The sequence below is a fragment of the Aphelocoma coerulescens genome, chromosome 1, assembly GCF_041296385.1.
Source record: "Aphelocoma coerulescens isolate FSJ_1873_10779 chromosome 1, UR_Acoe_1.0, whole genome shotgun sequence".
Classification (NCBI taxonomy): Eukaryota; Metazoa; Chordata; class Aves; order Passeriformes; family Corvidae; genus Aphelocoma; species Aphelocoma coerulescens.
Window position 1 is genome coordinate 66,373,780 of NC_091013.1, and position 17,903 is coordinate 66,391,682.

Below are 17,903 nucleotides of genomic sequence, written 5' to 3' on the forward strand. Positions count from 1 at the left end.
GTCTGTAAGGAGTATAGAAGTAAAACAACGGGAACTGAAACTTGCCATCTTAAGTGTCAGGATTTGTCAATCATTCAGACTTAGAAGTTCTACTGTAGCTTCCTAGAACAAGGCAAAGATACAGCTGGAGGTCTGAGTGATGGTGCATGTGTTGCTCTGATTCCTTACTGTGTGCTAATCCATTTGACTGTGGTTTTACTGCTGATGTGACATGTAGAAACACTTAGCTGTGAAAAGTACTTGTAAAGCAAAGGTGAGACCCTTTCTTACTTGGCTTTCAGTGACTGACAGCATCAGAGTGATACCAAACACGGCAGCTAGAAAGCATGCAGATTTCATTTCCTAATTGCCATAGAAAGTGAGCAGAGTATGCTGTCTGCTTTAGTATTGAAGGTTATGAAATTACTACTTTTTTTTTTTTTTTCAGTACACACCTATTTGCTGTGATATTGCATGGACAATAAATTGCTGCTCTGCCATTCAGAGCATGTGTGATGTCTGAGGAGATAAATTTTGGTTTTATTTCTGATTTCGTAGTTTTTATATTGGTTTCAGTGTTCTGGAAACAGCTCAGAAACAAAGAATTTCTTCTGTCAGGTAGAACTGCCCATGTTCTCTGCTGAAGTCATGATTCTGGCTAGAGGAATAATGCAGTCAGAGTGGGGTTTTTTTACCAATGCTGTGAACTGTTTTTAGAGGGACAGACTGTCACTTTCTGTAGCAAGTGATTAATTCTGTCATGTTTCCAGTACTGTAAAAGTTTGATAATTAGTGACCCTCTCATGCCTGCAAATCACAGACAGAGGTACAAACCATATGCTCAGCAGTTAATTTGCATGGTTTGTAGAGGTGGGTGAAGGTGGGGAGGGGAAGCAGAGTTGACTAAGCTGAGAGACAGAGCTGATATTCCGTCAGCAGGCCAATCTTCCTGTGCTCCATTTCAGTCAGTATTTGCCTGCCTTCAATCTTTCCTATGGCATTCTTTCCTTGTTCACTGTTGTTATCAGCAGGCTGGTAACAGTCCTTGCCTTCGCCAACCCTTCTGCCACACCAAGAGACTTGGGCTGTTTGGCATGGGAGAATCACACAAAGGGAAGTCCAAGTAGGAAGGGAAAAGGAGGGTCTCAGACAGTCATATCTGAGCTGACTGCTAAGCACTTCTAGGTGAGATAGCAAATTTTACCATTAGAAATGGTAGCTTGCCCTCGGCCTGCTGAGACATCTTGTGTGTTTCTGCTGATACTTGCTTTTTTTCCATGAAGGCAGGACAATTTGACATGCAAATGCAGTCATATTTTTGTTTTGTTTTAATAAAAGCATAATGGTTCCTTGGTTAGGGATTGAACCACCAAGGGCAGAACAAAGAGGAAAGCCAGAAGTGGTGGGAGAGGAGTTAGGAAGTGCTGGTCTGGTTGAGAAGGTTGGGTGAGAAGAGTGGTTAACCATGTTAATCACTCCAGAGAGGCTGGAAGCTGCTGATCTATGTTGTGCAGCCTTATTGGGAATGTGTAGTGAAAGATTGAGAAATGGATGTGAATGGCCAGGAGAGAAAACAATGGACAAACAGGAAGAGGGTAGATGGAGGGATTGGTCGTGTGGAGGAAGGTGAAAGGACAGAAAACTTGGGCATGTTGGTAGTGGTAGAGCTGTGCATGCTGGGCTTGGAATAGAGTCAACTCTTCAGGCTGTTTCTGCAGTTGCAGATTAACTGTGCAGTGGATATACAGGCACCACATTTAGCCTGGGGCAGGCTCGGCTCAGAACTAGCAGTTTATTAGTTCAAGTGCTGTGCCATGTTAACATATCTCTGCTGTTTCCAGAACCAGCTTTGCTGTGCAGCTGCTTTCAGGCAGTGTCTGAACTAATAAGTCCTGATGGACCAAGCTGGCTCTGTGTAGACCCACTTGGGTGTTTCTGTGCTGTGCTCCATGTTCCAGGAGATTTTATTAGCTTGGCTGGAAATCTGGATCCAAGCTTGCTTTGTGCGGAGTGGTTGACGTCGATGGTTAAGAAGACCTCCCGAATCTGGAGTTCTGGAGGAATCATGGTACAGAGACACCAAAGTGCTAACGACTCCTGAAGGACACACACAGGCTTCCTCGGTGGATGGCTGAGTTTCCAGATGGTGCTTTTCTGCATTTCTAGTGGTACTTGGGTAGTCAAGGCTGTTACATTACCCATGTATCCAAACTCTGCTTTACCCTTGAGAATGTAGAAATTCCTGTACAGGCTTTCTGTTGTTGGTCTAGCTACTGAACAGGTACAAGAGAAAAGTAGTAGCTCCTGGTGATTAAACTGTGTCTCTCTCATGGCTACAAAGTTCCTAATGGTGTGCTGTAGTAGAGCAGATTTCTGTCTGTATTTACTGAGTATCCATGTACTTTAAAAAAAAAAAAAAATCCTGCTACTTTTTTGTGTGAATATAGGAAATTTCTGCTTGCCTTTTTGAGCTGGTCCCATGGAGCTACCATTTTTTATGTGTTCTCTGAAAATCATAAGAGCTAGAAGTTATTTTCTAGACTGAGAAATACTGCTGAGACCCTATCTAATTTTAGGGCTATCTAAATCTAAGGTTAGGGCTTTGGAAAACTCTTGAATACTGTGGTAAAGTCACTGTGTATGACATAGATCTGATCTGGGCTCTGTATAACAAATAAACATTCTTACATAATGGCTTCAGAACCAGTCTTAACCAGAATCACACTAGCTGCTTAACAGGATTGGTGTGAAGGACAGTCTCTTTTTCAGTATTCCTCAGGGATAGGTGTTATGTCAGAACTGGAACTATTTATATCCTTCACTGGTTTTAGCAAAGAGGTCAGGAACTGAAGACAGTTTTCTAAGTGTGGTGTTCCACTCTACACCGAAAGTTAAGACTGATGTATTTAATATAGTCTGTCTTTGTCTGTATTAGGAAAATAAGTAGGGTTTAGCTGCATGCTGAAAATTATTTTCAACCTTTATTTTTCTGAGCTAGACAAGTTTAACTGAGCACATTTTTTCAGTCTGCCGTTTTCTTCAACAGTAAATTGATTAGCTCTTTTATTGTTTTATGGGAACTGCCATATGAATAGAACTGAAAGGGTTGCAACAGGGGAGGGAAATTTAACAATCCTATTATTTTTAGGAATTACTTATTCAAAAATAAAAGGAGCAGTTTCACATTAGACTTGGCAAATTGTTTGAACAAATCTCATATATGCCGAAAGTCAAATGGAGGCAGAAATAAATGGACTGTGATGCCAAACCATGGGGCATCAGCACATATTAAATTAATCCTCCATCCTTTCAATTGAGACTAAGAAACTTTTGTCTCCATGAAGTAACCGAGGAAGTATTTGACTTGAAAATTTTGAGAGAAAGCGTCGTAGCAAAAGAAGCTGTGGAATACTTAATTCATGAAAGTAGTTTGCTTTAAAAACAGAAGCAGGTAGGTTTTGCATTAATTTTTTTTTTTCCATCCTTGCACTTGGATACATGCTTTCATTTAGTGTTTAAAAAACAATTCAGTTTATCTGCTATGAAGTAGATCACACTGCTGGGATGTTAGGGTACTTGAATCAAAAATTGTAATGAGTGTCAAAACTGGGCAGAATACTTGAACATTAATACTTTCCAGAATAATTTAGGTAAAGAACTTGGAATAATGTTTATGGTAAACAAATATGTATTGGTTTTAACAGCTGAGTCAAAACATCAGAAAGCCTATATAAAATATGTGCATATATTGATATACCTTTTTAATAAGCTGAATGTGGATATGCTTAGTTTAGAAGTTAGCATTCTGTGGGTATATTTTACTAAACCTCCCTCTGAACTGGCATTTGCATCTCCTGAACAAAGCCTTTTGCCTGCAGGTAATTTGCACTATTTCTTACATGTCATCTCCTAAAAGGCATACTGAGCTCTGCTGTGAATAAAGCAGATAAAACTGGCAAGCTAAGGAGCCAGAAGGAAGCATAGCAAATAAAATAACTGAAAAGAGATGTTTTAATGTGTAACACCATCTCCCACTTCTGCTTTCTGCCATCTGGCTTGGAAGAGACCAGCTTATGCCAACTTAGGCCTCTCTGCACATGGGAATAGGGCTGATTCAGCCAGTAATACAGCTGCACCAGTGGTGACCCTATAAATATTGAGAAGGGAAGTCTGTAGTTTTTATCCTTTCAAGTGATAACCAGTTCTTGAACTTCTCAAGACTGACCTCCCCTTTATTCAGCTGAAACTGTACACATTCTGCCAAGCATCTAGACTTCAGTAATGGATGAATTAGTACTGTCCATTGCTAGTGAGTCCATGAACATGTTTTTGTTTCTTTTTTTGACATAAGAAGTGAACTGTGCCAGCATAGGGGGAAGCCAAAAGATGCTTTCAGGCATAAGTCTTAAAATTTAGCTGTATTGCATAGCTGTGTCCTGGAGCAAAAGACCATTCAAACTGTCTAGTAGCATTTCTTTGTGAAGCAGTGGTCAAGATAGAAAACAGTGCAATTTTTAGATACTATCTTTTATTTTAGAATGTTCTAAATTATGTCCCATTGAACATTATTTCCTTACGGCCCCAAATAATAAATGCCATGATAACCAAACTGATAATCATTCTGTGTTTTACAATAGGCATGCAAAAAGTCCCCTTACTGAAGCGAGTGCTATGTACAGTCAAAGAAAGAGTAAGGTGGTGAGGTAACATCAGGTTTACATAACTGAATAACAATTCAGATATTTCCAAAAATCAAGTGTGGGCAAGTACAAACCCCTACCCTCTATGTAAGCACCTGTAAAATTTGCAGACGTACTGTTCAATGCTTCCCTGAGTATTGTGAGCCAGGGAAGCAGCAATGTAGTCCTGTGGCTCATCTCCTGCTTTCTCAACTCTGTAAATTCATGTGTGATCTGGCTCTCTAATTAGTGTACACTGGTCAAAGACACCTGTGTCACATGTGGAGTAGGATATATTCTATACCATCTGCTCCTGCCGTGGGTTCTGTCTCTTGTTCCATTGAGCTTACTGATAGGATTGAAAATTACTTCTTCATTGTGGCTGGTTATTTCTCACCTGGATCAGTGAACTGAGCTGATTTGCCGTGGGGCCGTGAGCTTGCTAGTTTTGGTGGAAAAAAGCAGCAGAGATGCAAAACAAAAAGGGAGCAGAGTTGGGGATCCCAGGACTGCACTTTTCTATGGCCTGTTGTAGGAACCCAGATCTGTGTCAGCCTGTGGTCTTTGATCCTTTGAAGCCATTTATGAAACTGTATCCTCAGTCTGTGCATACCTGAATTCATTTATTATGCTTACAGTTAATTACCTTGTAACATAGAAAAATTAGAAAAAAATTGGGTGATACAAAGTACTGGATTTATTAATTAATTTTCACTGGGCTTTTTTCAGGGCATACTGCACGACAAAGGACATGGGCACTGAATTGAAGCCATTTTCTTCAGGGTTGAGATTCTAAAAAGAGCACAAACAAAATGTTTATTAGATCTAACCTATCTATATCCTTAGGCTACATAGTTTAAAGTCTTCCATAAAATGTCTATTTAATGGGCTCCATCATAATGTCTCCATCTGACACACCTTTCATGCACAGTTAGAAGTTAAGAAGGGAATGGAAAAGACTTGTGTAGGTGACGTATGGTTTAATATCTGTTTTTAAATGAAATCTTAACTTTATATTTCCAGACTTAAATAGTCCTTTTTCTTTGCAGGGTGGTGGTGGTTGGGAAATTTGTGCTCTCAGAGGGTTTTTTCCTCTTACGCAATTGACAGATATTTACAGCCTTTTTGCTTGCTTGGCTGGCAGCTCTTTGCATGGGAATTCCATATAACTTGATATTAGTCTGTTATATACAGTATTCTATAAGCATTTTTTTTTATAAAAAGAAGGTGAACAGACTTTGCATCATCCATAACAGTGTCACAGAATCTTAGTGGGAGTTTTACATTGTTTTTCAATTTATTTATGTTCCTGTACCAGGTAACACTTTTTCTTTTAGTGACCAAATTCATTAGTGCCTTATATCTATCCATTGTGGAAGAAATTATTGCCAGAAATCCTTTGACAGCTGGTTCATTTTCAATTTGTTCTGTTTATGTATCTTACAGAATTTGCCTGGTTGTATGTCTGACCTCCATGAAATACAATAATCTTTTCTCCTTTTCTGTAGTGGAAAGCTTCATTTAAGCTTCCATAGTCTCTTTTGCTCAGCTTCAGGATTCTGAGGATGTGTCTGTAGACTCCAAACTGATGGATACATCGTGCACATTTTTACGTGGACTTTGTGTGATCTGGTTAATAGTGCACAAACAGTAGACAGTAACTTGAGCAAAGGGGACATAGTTACTGGCCCAGTGTTGGAATTGTCCTGGACTGTGTTTACCTCGGGACTCCCTCCGCTGGTGTAGCTGTGGTGGTGCTGCATCCGGATAGCACTGCAGTGCCAGGGGTGTCTGCAAGCAAGGAGACAGAGCCATACACTTGCAGGGGATGATAATAGGTGGAATTAAGCTTTGGGTGGGTTCAGCTGCCTCCTGGAAGTGTCTGCCCTCTGTCTTCCCGGGCAGTTTGAAGACTGGCTTGCTGGCTGGGATGCCTCCTTGAGACAGGATTAATTTAGCCCCTCTGTACCCTTCTATCAGTTTTTTATATCATTGTAGTCTATGTTGTCCTAGGAGAAAATCATGCTGTAATGACATGTTAGTAAGGCGACCTGACTGTGGGTCACTGTTGGTAGAGAGTGTACTCATCATCTTACCTCTCTCCCTAAGTATTCTTGTAGATGAGCAAGTTTCTCAGGGCTGAGCTATGGGAACTGTTACAATAACCATAGTGGCAGTCATCTGATGTTTTTCTTTAGAATTTAACAAAACAGCTGTTCCTGTAATGTTACTTTTTTGTTTGTTTTCTATAAGGTGATTTCTTATCTGGATGTGAACTTTGAAATTGAAAAAAAATTCCCAACCTAGTTTAACTCTCAGTTTTGCTAGAAAATGGCTACAGTACTGCTTTTAAAGAAGTCTGTGTTTACTTAGCTGTGAGAGATCCTTGCTGAAATACAAGGACTGATAAATGTAATGGCATTAAAGAAATCCAGTTACCTTTCCTGGATAAAGTCCAGAACACAAATAAGTTAGGTTTGGACACCTAACATCAAAAATCCCTTGCTCAGCATTTTCCTAGCCATGAAGTATTTAAATTCAGATAAATAGGGCCTTCTTTGCCCTTAAGGCCATGTTAATGTTGCATTCAGTTTTCCAAGCAGGCATTCTCCCAATTGCCTCTTTTTTTTGTCTGCCAGCTTGACATATAGTAAAGCCAATCTGTAACAAAAATATACTTCAGATGCCCCTGGAAATGGAGTGGAATATTGCCTACATTTTGAGGAAATTGAATGTTAAAGAAGCTCAAAGCAACCATTTTTGCCTTTGCCCAGTCCTTCCCTTCTTCTTGTGTGTGTGTATGTCCCTTCAGGCAAACTGTTTTCCATGGCAGCTGTGTGGAGAGTGTGACATAAACTCTGATCCCATCGGCGTGAGATACTGGGACAGAAGCCTACAACTCAGACTGTTTGTTAGGGTTTGATCCCTGCTGTCCTCATGCAGTGGTGAACCCCTTGGAGCCTGAGAAGCACCAAAGAACTCCATGGGCAGTGCTCTTCACATGGGAAAGAGCTCCTGGGAGGGCCAGAGGGGCAGAGCAGAGGGTGCTGAGCCTGGGGGATAGCATGGGGCAGACCTGGATGATGGAGGGCGGTTATCTGGGTTGGGAAGGTAGAGGATTGATGAGGAATAGAAGGGACAATGTATCCTTGGGTTTGTTACACTGAGTGCTTCCCTACCTACCGGAGTCTCCCAGGCTTAGCCAGAGATGGATAAATTCAGTGTTCAGGAAGAGAACATCTCAACCTAGTAAAGACGCGAATGTCATTAAAAATAGCAAATTAGGAAGGATTGTCGACTTAATTGTTCACAAGATGCAACTTCAGGCTCAGCTGGACTCATTCCCAGTGTTCATCAATCTATGCATGAAGAAAGCAGAGCAAGTGAGCGCTAAATGTTCCTTTGGGTTTTTTTTTGTTTTGCTTTTTGTTTTAAATTTTGAAACTCACATTTACTGTGTATATTTTAACATGTTCATGTGAAACACATCAAAGTAAACACATGCAGCATGTTTCTTGCACTATCATTAATCACTTCAGTGTTTTAAAAAGTAACAAAAAATACACTAATGTTAAACTGTGGTCAAGAATTGAAATATACACAGCTCTAGAAATTGGAAGGTCGCCTTTGCCAGGGCAAATGTAGCTTGACAACCGTGTGTTTATGTATCAGCATATGAAGCAAGTCTGGTTAGCGAATACGGACTTTTTCCATTAAAAGTCCTCAACTTTTACTGAAACTTTTTGAAGCAGTTTTTCAAGCCACCTGAAGACTCAGTTAAATTTTGAAGGGAAGAAAATTACTCTAAATTCTCTGAGCCGCTCTGAGAACTATTACTCTCTATCACTTTTATCACTAAATACATTTGGTTTTTGTGTCCTGCATATGTCTTTATTTGGGCAGCTTCTGTTGGTGACACAACTGAATAACAGGGAGTGAATGTGAAGGTTGAGAGTTATTTGGGGCTTTTTTTTTTTTTGCCCCTGAGGTGTCAGTGAGCAGCCAAGAGTGAGAAGTCCACTCGTCCTTTTCAGGTATGTTGGGGCTTTCAGCCAGGGTGGAGGACAGCTACTTTCGGTTGTTCCTACTTCCCTGTTTGCCAAAGAGCTCTGCCAGCTCCCTCTTCACAAACCTGCTGGATGTTACTGAAAGGGGAAGGACAGTGTGACACTTCTGTTCCTTTGAATAGTCATGCGGTCTGCCTCTATTGCTCCTGTCTGCTTTTCTCAGCAGCACTATAGCAAACATCAGCCTGATCCCTGTCAGTCCATTGTCTGGGGTCTGGATACTGGTTATATATGTGAAATGTTTTTAGTAATTTTCCTTGCTCTGATGAATGCCTATATGAAAGGAATTGGGACTGAACTGGCAGTGTGCAGGCTAAGAAGGATGATGCTGTCATGGTGCTCTTTACTGAGATATGGGAAGTTGTTTTCATAAATATAAGTTAGACTTTCCCTACAAAGAGGACTTGGATAGAATATAATTAACTGGGGATACTTATAGATGTGGTTTTTTTGTACTTGAGTCAGCGTCCTTGTGGTAGCTGTTTCCTTCTTTTTTCAGTTTCATAGAAAAAAATATACTTTTGTGGCTCTGCTTTTTGTCTTCTGTTTGTTCAAAGATACAGAAAAGAGAATAACTGTAAGGGGCTTAAGCCAGAGGTGCTATATTCTCGCAGCATCTTTTACTTGTGGGGGGAATTAAATGCACTCTTTATATTTCAAGTTTGTACATAACAGATAAATGTGTGCATGTTTTTCACAGATGTAACAACTAGAATAAGCTAATTCCTGCATAATCTGACTTCTTGAAAGCTTTAAAGGATCACAGTTTCTTCCCAAGTGTATTTTACCTTTTGCACTTTTTTAATGTCCAGATTGTGCTTGGCCTAACTAACCAAAGCATTCTCATTGTCTTTGTGACTAATCAGGGCAGCATATCAGTTCATCTTACTTAACTGGGATGTCAAATTTAGGAGCTCTCTTGCCTGAAGGCTCTCTAGGGGGAAGTGGTTTTCAAAATCTAAATCATCCCCAGGTGCATATCTTTCCTGTGACAGATAGAGAGTGCCAGGAAGTCTGGAATCATAATTTAAGTGCCTTGATCAGGTAGGATGAATTTGGGTTGAGGCATATAACTTTTAGGCAGATGTGTGTGTGTGTGTTTTCAAAAAGTGTCAATCCAATTAATTCTGAATGTCTTGGAGAAGCAGATGTGAAATACTTCACAATTTAATAGTTCATAACTTTTTCCTCTCCCCTTACAGAGGCTGCTATTGACCCCCCTAAGACACCTGACAGCGAACCCTTGTTTACAAAACTGCGCAATCCAAGCACAGGCAAGTTCTGGAATTGTGACATGAGCCGGTTAAAATTCTGGTTGATACTCTCCACCACCAAAAGATTCATATTTCGCAAAGCTGAAATAATGATGATAGATACACGTTTTAAGTGCCAAAGATACTGCTCTTTATGCCAGATAGTTAATGCTGTGCAAACATTTAGGATTTCTTTTATAATTTTAATTGGTTGAACTGTTTATTCATCAGGAATATTGGCAGCACAAAAAAAGGGGTGTAATTTAAGTTCTGTTTTTAAGTGCATTAGTTTTGGGGAGCTTACAGTGTTGGGTGTTGAGTCCAGGCTTTTTTTTTAAAATCCAAATTTAGTCTTCTTAGCATTCATTTTATGCTTTAAAATAAATAGAGTTAGAAGAAGTGATTCAGTTGTACTTACCAAGCTTTTTGGGTCTTCTCATTTTTAAGTCTTAATTTTCTTTTCCTGGCCCAGATCATGGTGTCTCTTTTCTCCTTAATAGAGGACGAGGCACTTTGAATTCAAAATACATTGGAAAGACCAGCAAATGCAGGCAATAAAATGACACCACCATCCCATGGTTACTTTCTTCTAGTCAGATTGTTCTTTTTGCCAAGGATTTTTATTCTATGATTAATTAATAATTGGAGTATGAGATACTGCAACAGAAACTTGCAGTAAGCCTTTGTTAGGGTTAACATTCTGCTTGAAAAATGTTTGTGCTTGCAAGATATTTCATGCTGGTTTTTTATCTTTGCTTAAGCTCGTTTATTTTCTGTAGATTTAAGTTTTATGGTGTTGGTCTGAAATTGACTGCTTGTATTTCTATGTATTTACATATATATGTGTAACTGAAGTCTTCAAATACATTTTAGTGTGACAATATAGGAACTGTACTTGTTCTTGAAAGAGGAAAATTGTCCAAAATAATAATACAGAAGGTAAAATCACTTCTTCATCCTGTTACCTATTTCTTGATTGCTCAGATTTACAGTGGGAATATAAAGCCACATCTATTTTCCACCTGGGTTATTATTTCTTGCTGTAGCGTATTGACTTTGTAGTTTGTTATGTTTTTAAAAGCATAGATGTTAATTTGTTTTTTCCTCTGTGTAAAAAGAGATCTGTTTACCTTGTAGAATCAGAGATCTTGGGAAAGTTTTCTGGGGAAAACCTAAAGTGCAATGATTGCCTGGGTATGTTCCTTTAGAATTTACAGGACCTTATTTATAGGCCTGCATAAACTTTCAGTTATGTAGCCTGTTACAAATATGAAGTCTGAAAATGGAAGAACTGAGAACACACTATTAATGTATTTTCCTTACCTTTGGGTCTAACAGATGAATTGTTGATGCCAGATATTGTATAGATAGGCACTGAAGGGCTCAGCACACTACAGAATTCATGCTAACCACGTTATTAAATAAAAGCGTGGTTCATCCTTTATATAGACAGGTAAAAAGGACAAATTTCTATCACTTACAAAGACTATAAAGTAGAATCAGACTGCAGTTCAGAAGTACCACAAGAAACGTCGGAGAAATTGTGAGCAAAGCTGCCCAAGTTCTCTCTCCATCCCCTGGAGTTTCTGTCTAACAATACTGTGGTGACTGTCCTTTTAGCATAATGACATAAATTAAGGAGCTGTACTTAGGTAATAAGAAGAGTCCCTTTCCTAAGATTTTGTAGCTCACCACTGGATTTGGCTAGCACACTCACTTGTAGGAGTCTTAAGTTGTTCAGTCAGCACTTCTGTGAGTAGTTTGATGTGGTGCTGATCAAACTGTGGTGTAGACCCTTGTTGAGGGTGCACATGGTAATGATTGAAACCTCTGTTCCCCCTTACGACTACTCGTTGCTCCTTTCCTCCCCTACCCAAAAGAAAAATTATCAGAGAGCTGAAATTATATCCTTAAGTGAGGTTAAACATCTGGCCAGCCTTTTGGATAAAGGGGGAAAAAATGCATTATCAGTCATTTTTGGGAATTCATGTGTCTGCCCATTTTAGCTGACCTCCCTCCACACCTGGGGATGTCTGCAGACTGAGAAGAGCAGTGCTGATGTCAGCTTTCAGGGCTTACACTGAGGCTTCTCTGAGCCAGCCCATGATCTGCAAGTCAGTGCAGTTTTGCAATTTATGTGTTTTGAGCAGGACAGCCGTGCTGTAGTTGCTCTTGTTTCTTGAAGATAGATTGATAACCAAGACAGAAGCAGACCAGCCAACAGACTCAGCTGACCACATTTCAGTGGCCCCTTCTGTAGGTGTGGCAACTTCTCATTTTAGATATGGAAAATGCCAGTCCTGTTTGCAATGTGTTTGTCACCCTTTCATTGTAACCCAAAACTAATGTGAAATGGTAGAGCTGTACTATGGGGTGACCTAAAATAAAGTTTTCTTTTCCTTTCCAAACTTCTAAGGTTCGGATGGGCACTTCAAACCAACTTCTTCTAGCTTCCTTGTTTACTTTATGTATCTACCCATACTGAGTCATCACAATCCATTTTGGTGCACAAAAAAAAAGTATTTCAAGTTGTCCACGAAAGGTTTGAAACTTTTGTTCCCCTAACCCAGAGTCTGATATCTTCAAGACAAATGTGATGGAAGGAGAGGGAATTCTCTTGTTTTCCACCTTCCCCCTTCACTACAGAAAAAAAGCTGATTTCTTGAGTGATTTTGATTTGGGTTTGGATCAAAGGCTTTGTGTTGTAAGATGAACTATTCACACATCTTATTTATTGATTCAAATTCAGTTTCGTTTATAGAGCTGGTAAATGAACATCTGTATATAATAGTGTTTTTGTCTGAGCTCTCTTTGTAGTGAGTTTATGTAGAAAGTGTGTATGTTTGTGTGTCTGTATGTATATAAGGCACATTCTTCAAACATATTGGGTATTCTTTTGATTTTTGTGAAAGCTTACAAACACAAACCAGATTTCTTTTCAACAGGGGAAGCAACCCTTTACTTATTCAACAGTGGTGCACAGCAGCTGTTTGAAGTAAAAGCTTTTCACGAGGAACATCGGTCCTGGTTTATAGGTCAGACTGTTCAACAAGGTGAGTTGGATAATGAATCTTTCCCCCATCTTTAACTAATGTTTGTACACAGACCTTCCCTCTCTCTTCTAGTAAATTTACAGGTGTTTTTTCTTGTTGTTTGAGGCATGCTGCATCATATCCCCACCTTCTGATAGACTCATTTGCCATATGGATTTAACCAGGGCTGGGGGCTTTGTCAATTCTCTTTAAAAGGTTGCCTTTGGCAGCCTCAATTAGACAGATGTTCATTTGTCATTTTTTGAAGGGGAAAGGAGGGGTAAGTAATTCAATTGTATTTAAACTGAAGTGCCATAAAATACTTAGCTTTCCTTGTCAATCACACCAGCAAGTCCTCTGTGTAAGTTAGTAAGTATTATCCTATGGGAAAGAAAAAAAAGGGCTAGAACGCCTTAGCTAGCTGAGCAAAGTGGTGTGTTAGAGCTCCAAGCAGTGGAATGTATGGTCTTGCATTCTTTTAATTATGTCTTTAGTCCCCAGCCTGAGTGCTGGGTTTTCAGGAGAGGCCTGCTGTCTGAAGCTGCCATTTCAGTGTTCTCTCTGAAGTGAGCTGGTCTGTACCCTCTTGGACATTCTGTGATCCTGCTCGCTGTTCTGAAAATGAGGAGGAAACCTTTGTAACTGCTTGTGACGGCTTTCACAATGCCTTTTCAGTAAGGATGTTGTTGTAGCAGTGTTTCTCTGCCACCATGTCCACAGACCAGCATGTGCATAAGTATTAATTCGGGAGATTAAGGTATATTTATTTTATTCCTTTTCATTAGAGAAAAGTCCATTTATAGTAATAAATAAAAGCAGCCCTTCCAGACATATGCCTTCTTTAATGGTAATGTCCCAAAGTGTGTGCTAACTTTTAAACATCCTCTGCAGGCACATAAAGCAATGCAAGCAGTATGTCTCTGAGCTTTTCCTTTTTCCGTCTTGGGGATGAGCCAACAGACTGGGTCTGCTCCCTTCTCCCAATCATGTCCACATTGTATTCTCTTTCTCCCTTTCTAACCTTTATTTTGGCCCTTGGAAAACAGGAACTTGGATTGCCTTAAGGAATCATGCCCTCAGTTTTTTTTTAAAATACAGTGGAAAAATGTTTCCTGAATGTTACGGCTGCTGTATCTCTGAAACGGTCAGAAGAACAGCACAAAATGCTGTGTGTTTGCAGTTAAAACAAATTACCTGGTTATCTGCAGAGAAGGGCAGAGGTCTTTATACACCTCTAGTGAGTCTGAATCTTTAGAACAAAGAAAAATAACTCTTCCTGGAGGTTCAGTGGAAAGCAGTTGAGTAGAAGCTTTGAGAAAGTGGTAGTGGTTTTTTTTTCCTTCCGGTTTCAATATCAAAGCTTTCATGTTTGTAAGTAGTTTTGATGCTTGCTTTGCCTTACATGGAGCATAATGTTAGTAATACACGTTAGGTTGGATATCAGCTTTGCCCAAACCACATTCTTCCAACATGATCTTGTGTTAGTTTTAGGGCCATCATAATAGCATTTCCTTTTCTCTAATGATCTTAGTCATGTGACTTGAAACAAAAAGGTTACATTTATTTGCTTTTGGTTTGCTAATTACTGTCAAATTGTCATCAATTATTTGGTCTCATTAGTGAATTTCCTTGATGTTACATTGTTTCCAATTATCTGCAATTATACAAAAAGCCTGACTAAGCCGTTGTCCTGCAATGAGCTCCAGATGGGCAGAGGTGTCTGTTTCAATGGGAGACCACGTTCTTTCTTTGTGTGTAACCTTGAATACAACACACTGAGCCATATTTTCTGATCTGGGTGTTCCATGAGGAGACTGCATCAGATGCTGCCTTTACTGATGAGAGGCAGCTCTAAGGTAACTAGCTCTTGAAATTCTTTCTTGTCCTGCCTGTCTCTTCCATCAGCACAGCGTTGCCTTGGCCAGTGTTGGAGGTGGAGTATTGCTGAATCTCCCTGGTATCCCAAACCAAGTCTCTGTTGCCCCCAAATCTGCCAATAGAGGGCAGCTCCAATTTTGCTGGGTTTAATACAGTCCAGAAAAAAGAGAAAACTCAGAGTACATGAAGCCAGAAGTCCTGAAGTGGAACTTTTGCTTTGGTTTGGCACGGTAGAGAATTGAGTTATCTCTGTATTTTTAATGTAAAAGTACAGATACAATTTTCCTGTTTATTAAAATACGGGATACTTACTAAAAAAAAAATGCTCTTCACACTCTAAAAAGCATCCTAAACCCTCAAAAAAGTCAGTATATTGTGTAAGCTTATTTTTGTATTTCTGTCACCTAGATGGGCGCCTGCTGTTTGTTACACCAATGGACCCCTTATTTCTGATACTTTACTACCTCATAAAGGCAGACAAGGAGGTAAGCCTGCTTTACTTTTTTCTCTCTAATTCTCAGGAGAAAGCATTATTTCTGACTTCAGTTCTGGAGAAGTTATGTTAATTTTACAAAGAATGGCTTCCATAATAATGGAAATTTGATTTGCATTTAAAGCAGAGTTATCTTAATACCTAGAAGTATTTTTATTTGCATCAAGTTTTTTGGTCGCTAAATTATGTTACAAGAGTCAGCTTTCAATCTCAACAAGCACTAATCACCTCCTTTTTCAGGAGAATAAGAGAATCTCTTTTGTCTTTTTGTGAGAGCCTGTCCCAGAACTATTGAATTTAAAATGCTGACATGTCATCAGATCAAAACAAACTAGTGCCCTTTCTGAGACATCAGTAGACTGGTTATTTTGGGAAAAAGGGAAAAAGAAAGAAAAATTTGGGTGCTATGGAGCGGGAAAGAGGAACATTTCTGTGGCAGTTTGAACTTAAAAGGAAACATTGCCTTTTTAGAAACAGTATTTGTAGAGGTGCTGTATCATAGAAGAGCAATGGGATGATCGAGTATCCAAAAGTTGGGTAATTAATAAATGGCTTCATTGCTTTATGGTGGGTGTAGCAAAACCTCACTTAAATTTCTGAAATATGTCAAAAGTCATAGGCAAATTTACTGATTTATTTTTATAAACAGCATGTGAAAAAAAAGGCACAAAATGAAATGGAGATGTTGATTTTTTTTTTTTATTTGTTTTGTCTTGTGGAGACAATAGTTTCACTTTATGCAGCCTAAGGGTTTTTGCTCTAAAAAAACTAAAAGGTTGCTTGCTATTTTCTGCTTTAGAGTGCAAGTGGAAAATGCAGGAGAACAATTTTTATGGTGAAGATATAAAGTCTTCCTACACCTTTGTAATAGTACCTTATTGTTCTGTAATCATTTTTAACTGTTTAAGATACAGGGTGTGCAGAGGTATTCTATGTTTCAGTGGTCAAGATGGTCCACCAGAAGAAGTCATTCCACAAGGAGTAGTTCAGCTTGTTCCCTGGGCACTGTTTGAATTCATCATACCTCTGAAAGCTTTATACCAAACTTAAATTAGGGAAGCAGTAAATCTCCTCTCTTTATGTGGAGGGGTGCCTGAGTAAAGGACAACTCCTGCTGCTGTTTCTGTGCATAGGAAGAGTCCTGTGCTGCCCTTCACTTTTTCAGTACATTGTTTTCTGGTTTCTAGGTGAGGCATGATGCCAGAAAAATGCACAGAGGTGTTCTGGGTCCTAAAAAAGGGCAAATGCGTTCCTGCAGCACCTTGCCTAAGTTAGTGTATTCTACAGTAAAGGAAAGTCTTGTTGCAAGGTTTGCTTGAATGCAGCACGATCACTTCTAGCTTGAACTAATGGATATCATTGGATATCTTAGGATCATCCTTTGCACTGTCCTTTGATTTTGATAGTGTGATGCAGGATTGCTTAGTATGTCTCTGAGCAGAGCCATCTCCTATACAGCACCTTGCTTGACTTAGGCTCTGTGCCCGTGCATGATGTAAATGCAGCTGCCTTGCTTTGGGACACAAGCAGGTTGTCTATAAGAAAGATCTTATTGCAGTTTTATTTTTGTGTCTTCTAACTTCTTTTTGCCCCTGTTACTGTGCCTTTTCCTTTTTAAGGAGAAAAAACCCTCTAAATACTTTCTGGTTTTGCTTTTTGTGTATTTGGGATTTTTTTCTTGTTTTTATTGTGATTTTTAACAATAGATGGTTGCTTTTATTAAGCCTCTGACTGTCTAGCAAGAGAATTAATTAATAATGAAAGCAGTATATCCCAAGTGGGTTTTTTCATGCAGACCAATATAATGAGTTCAGCCTTGGCTCCAGAGACCACGTACTCTCTAAGCATGAGAAGCTCACAGAGTCTTTGTACTGATGCGCTAAAGGATCTTTCCAAAAGGAAGGTTGCCAGTTGTGCCAAACCATGCTGAATGATTATGCATTGTTTGGCAATGGCAAAATTTGTTTGATGGTTCTGTCATGTGTGGGGCTATTTAAGTTGTGCCAAAATCACTTTATATCCTTACTCTGGCCAAACTGGAATTGACTTTGCAGAGGTGAAAGGTTAATACTGTGTTCCAGAAGCTGCCCTGCTCCTTTGAGATTTATCTTTGTGGAAGGAAAAGCAAAATTAGAATGGAAGCTATGACACTGGGTTTAATCCAACAGGTTTTGGTCTAAAACACTATTGGCACACACTGACTACTGTGTCTTATGTCATCTTCCAAAAAATCCTGCTGTACTTCACATTAGTTTCTCCCCATGTTGTTCTAAATTTGGCCTTTTAAGTGCAGTGTTTGAAGAGTTCAGCATTTTGCAGGTATTTACTGGTCTGAAATAAATATTTATAGCTTGCTTTGTAATCAGTTTCACAATGTGTCATGTGTTACCATTCAAAATACGATGTTCTTTAAATCCTTTATTTTAAAATCACGGCCATTGCATGCATATATATTTATATATATATGTGTAGTGTGTATATATGTGTCTTAACATTTTAGTAATGCTTTTGTAATCCCTTTG

The 17,903-nt window shown here is 39.3% G+C and overlaps 1 protein-coding gene across 3 annotated transcripts in view; it reads left to right on the forward strand.

Annotated features, from left to right (window-relative positions):
• Positions 1-17,903, forward strand: part of RNASEH2B (ribonuclease H2 subunit B) — a 45,057-nt gene that overhangs the window by 2,922 nt on the left and 24,232 nt on the right. For all 3 annotated transcript variants that reach the window (XM_069011209.1, XM_069011191.1, XM_069011200.1), the window contains exons 3-5: positions 9,928-9,999; positions 12,924-13,031; positions 15,297-15,373. In XM_069011209.1, coding sequence (XP_068867310.1) covers positions 9,928-9,999; positions 12,924-13,031; positions 15,297-15,373 — 257 coding nt within the window. The remainder of the gene's footprint in view (positions 1-9,927; positions 10,000-12,923; positions 13,032-15,296; positions 15,374-17,903) is intronic.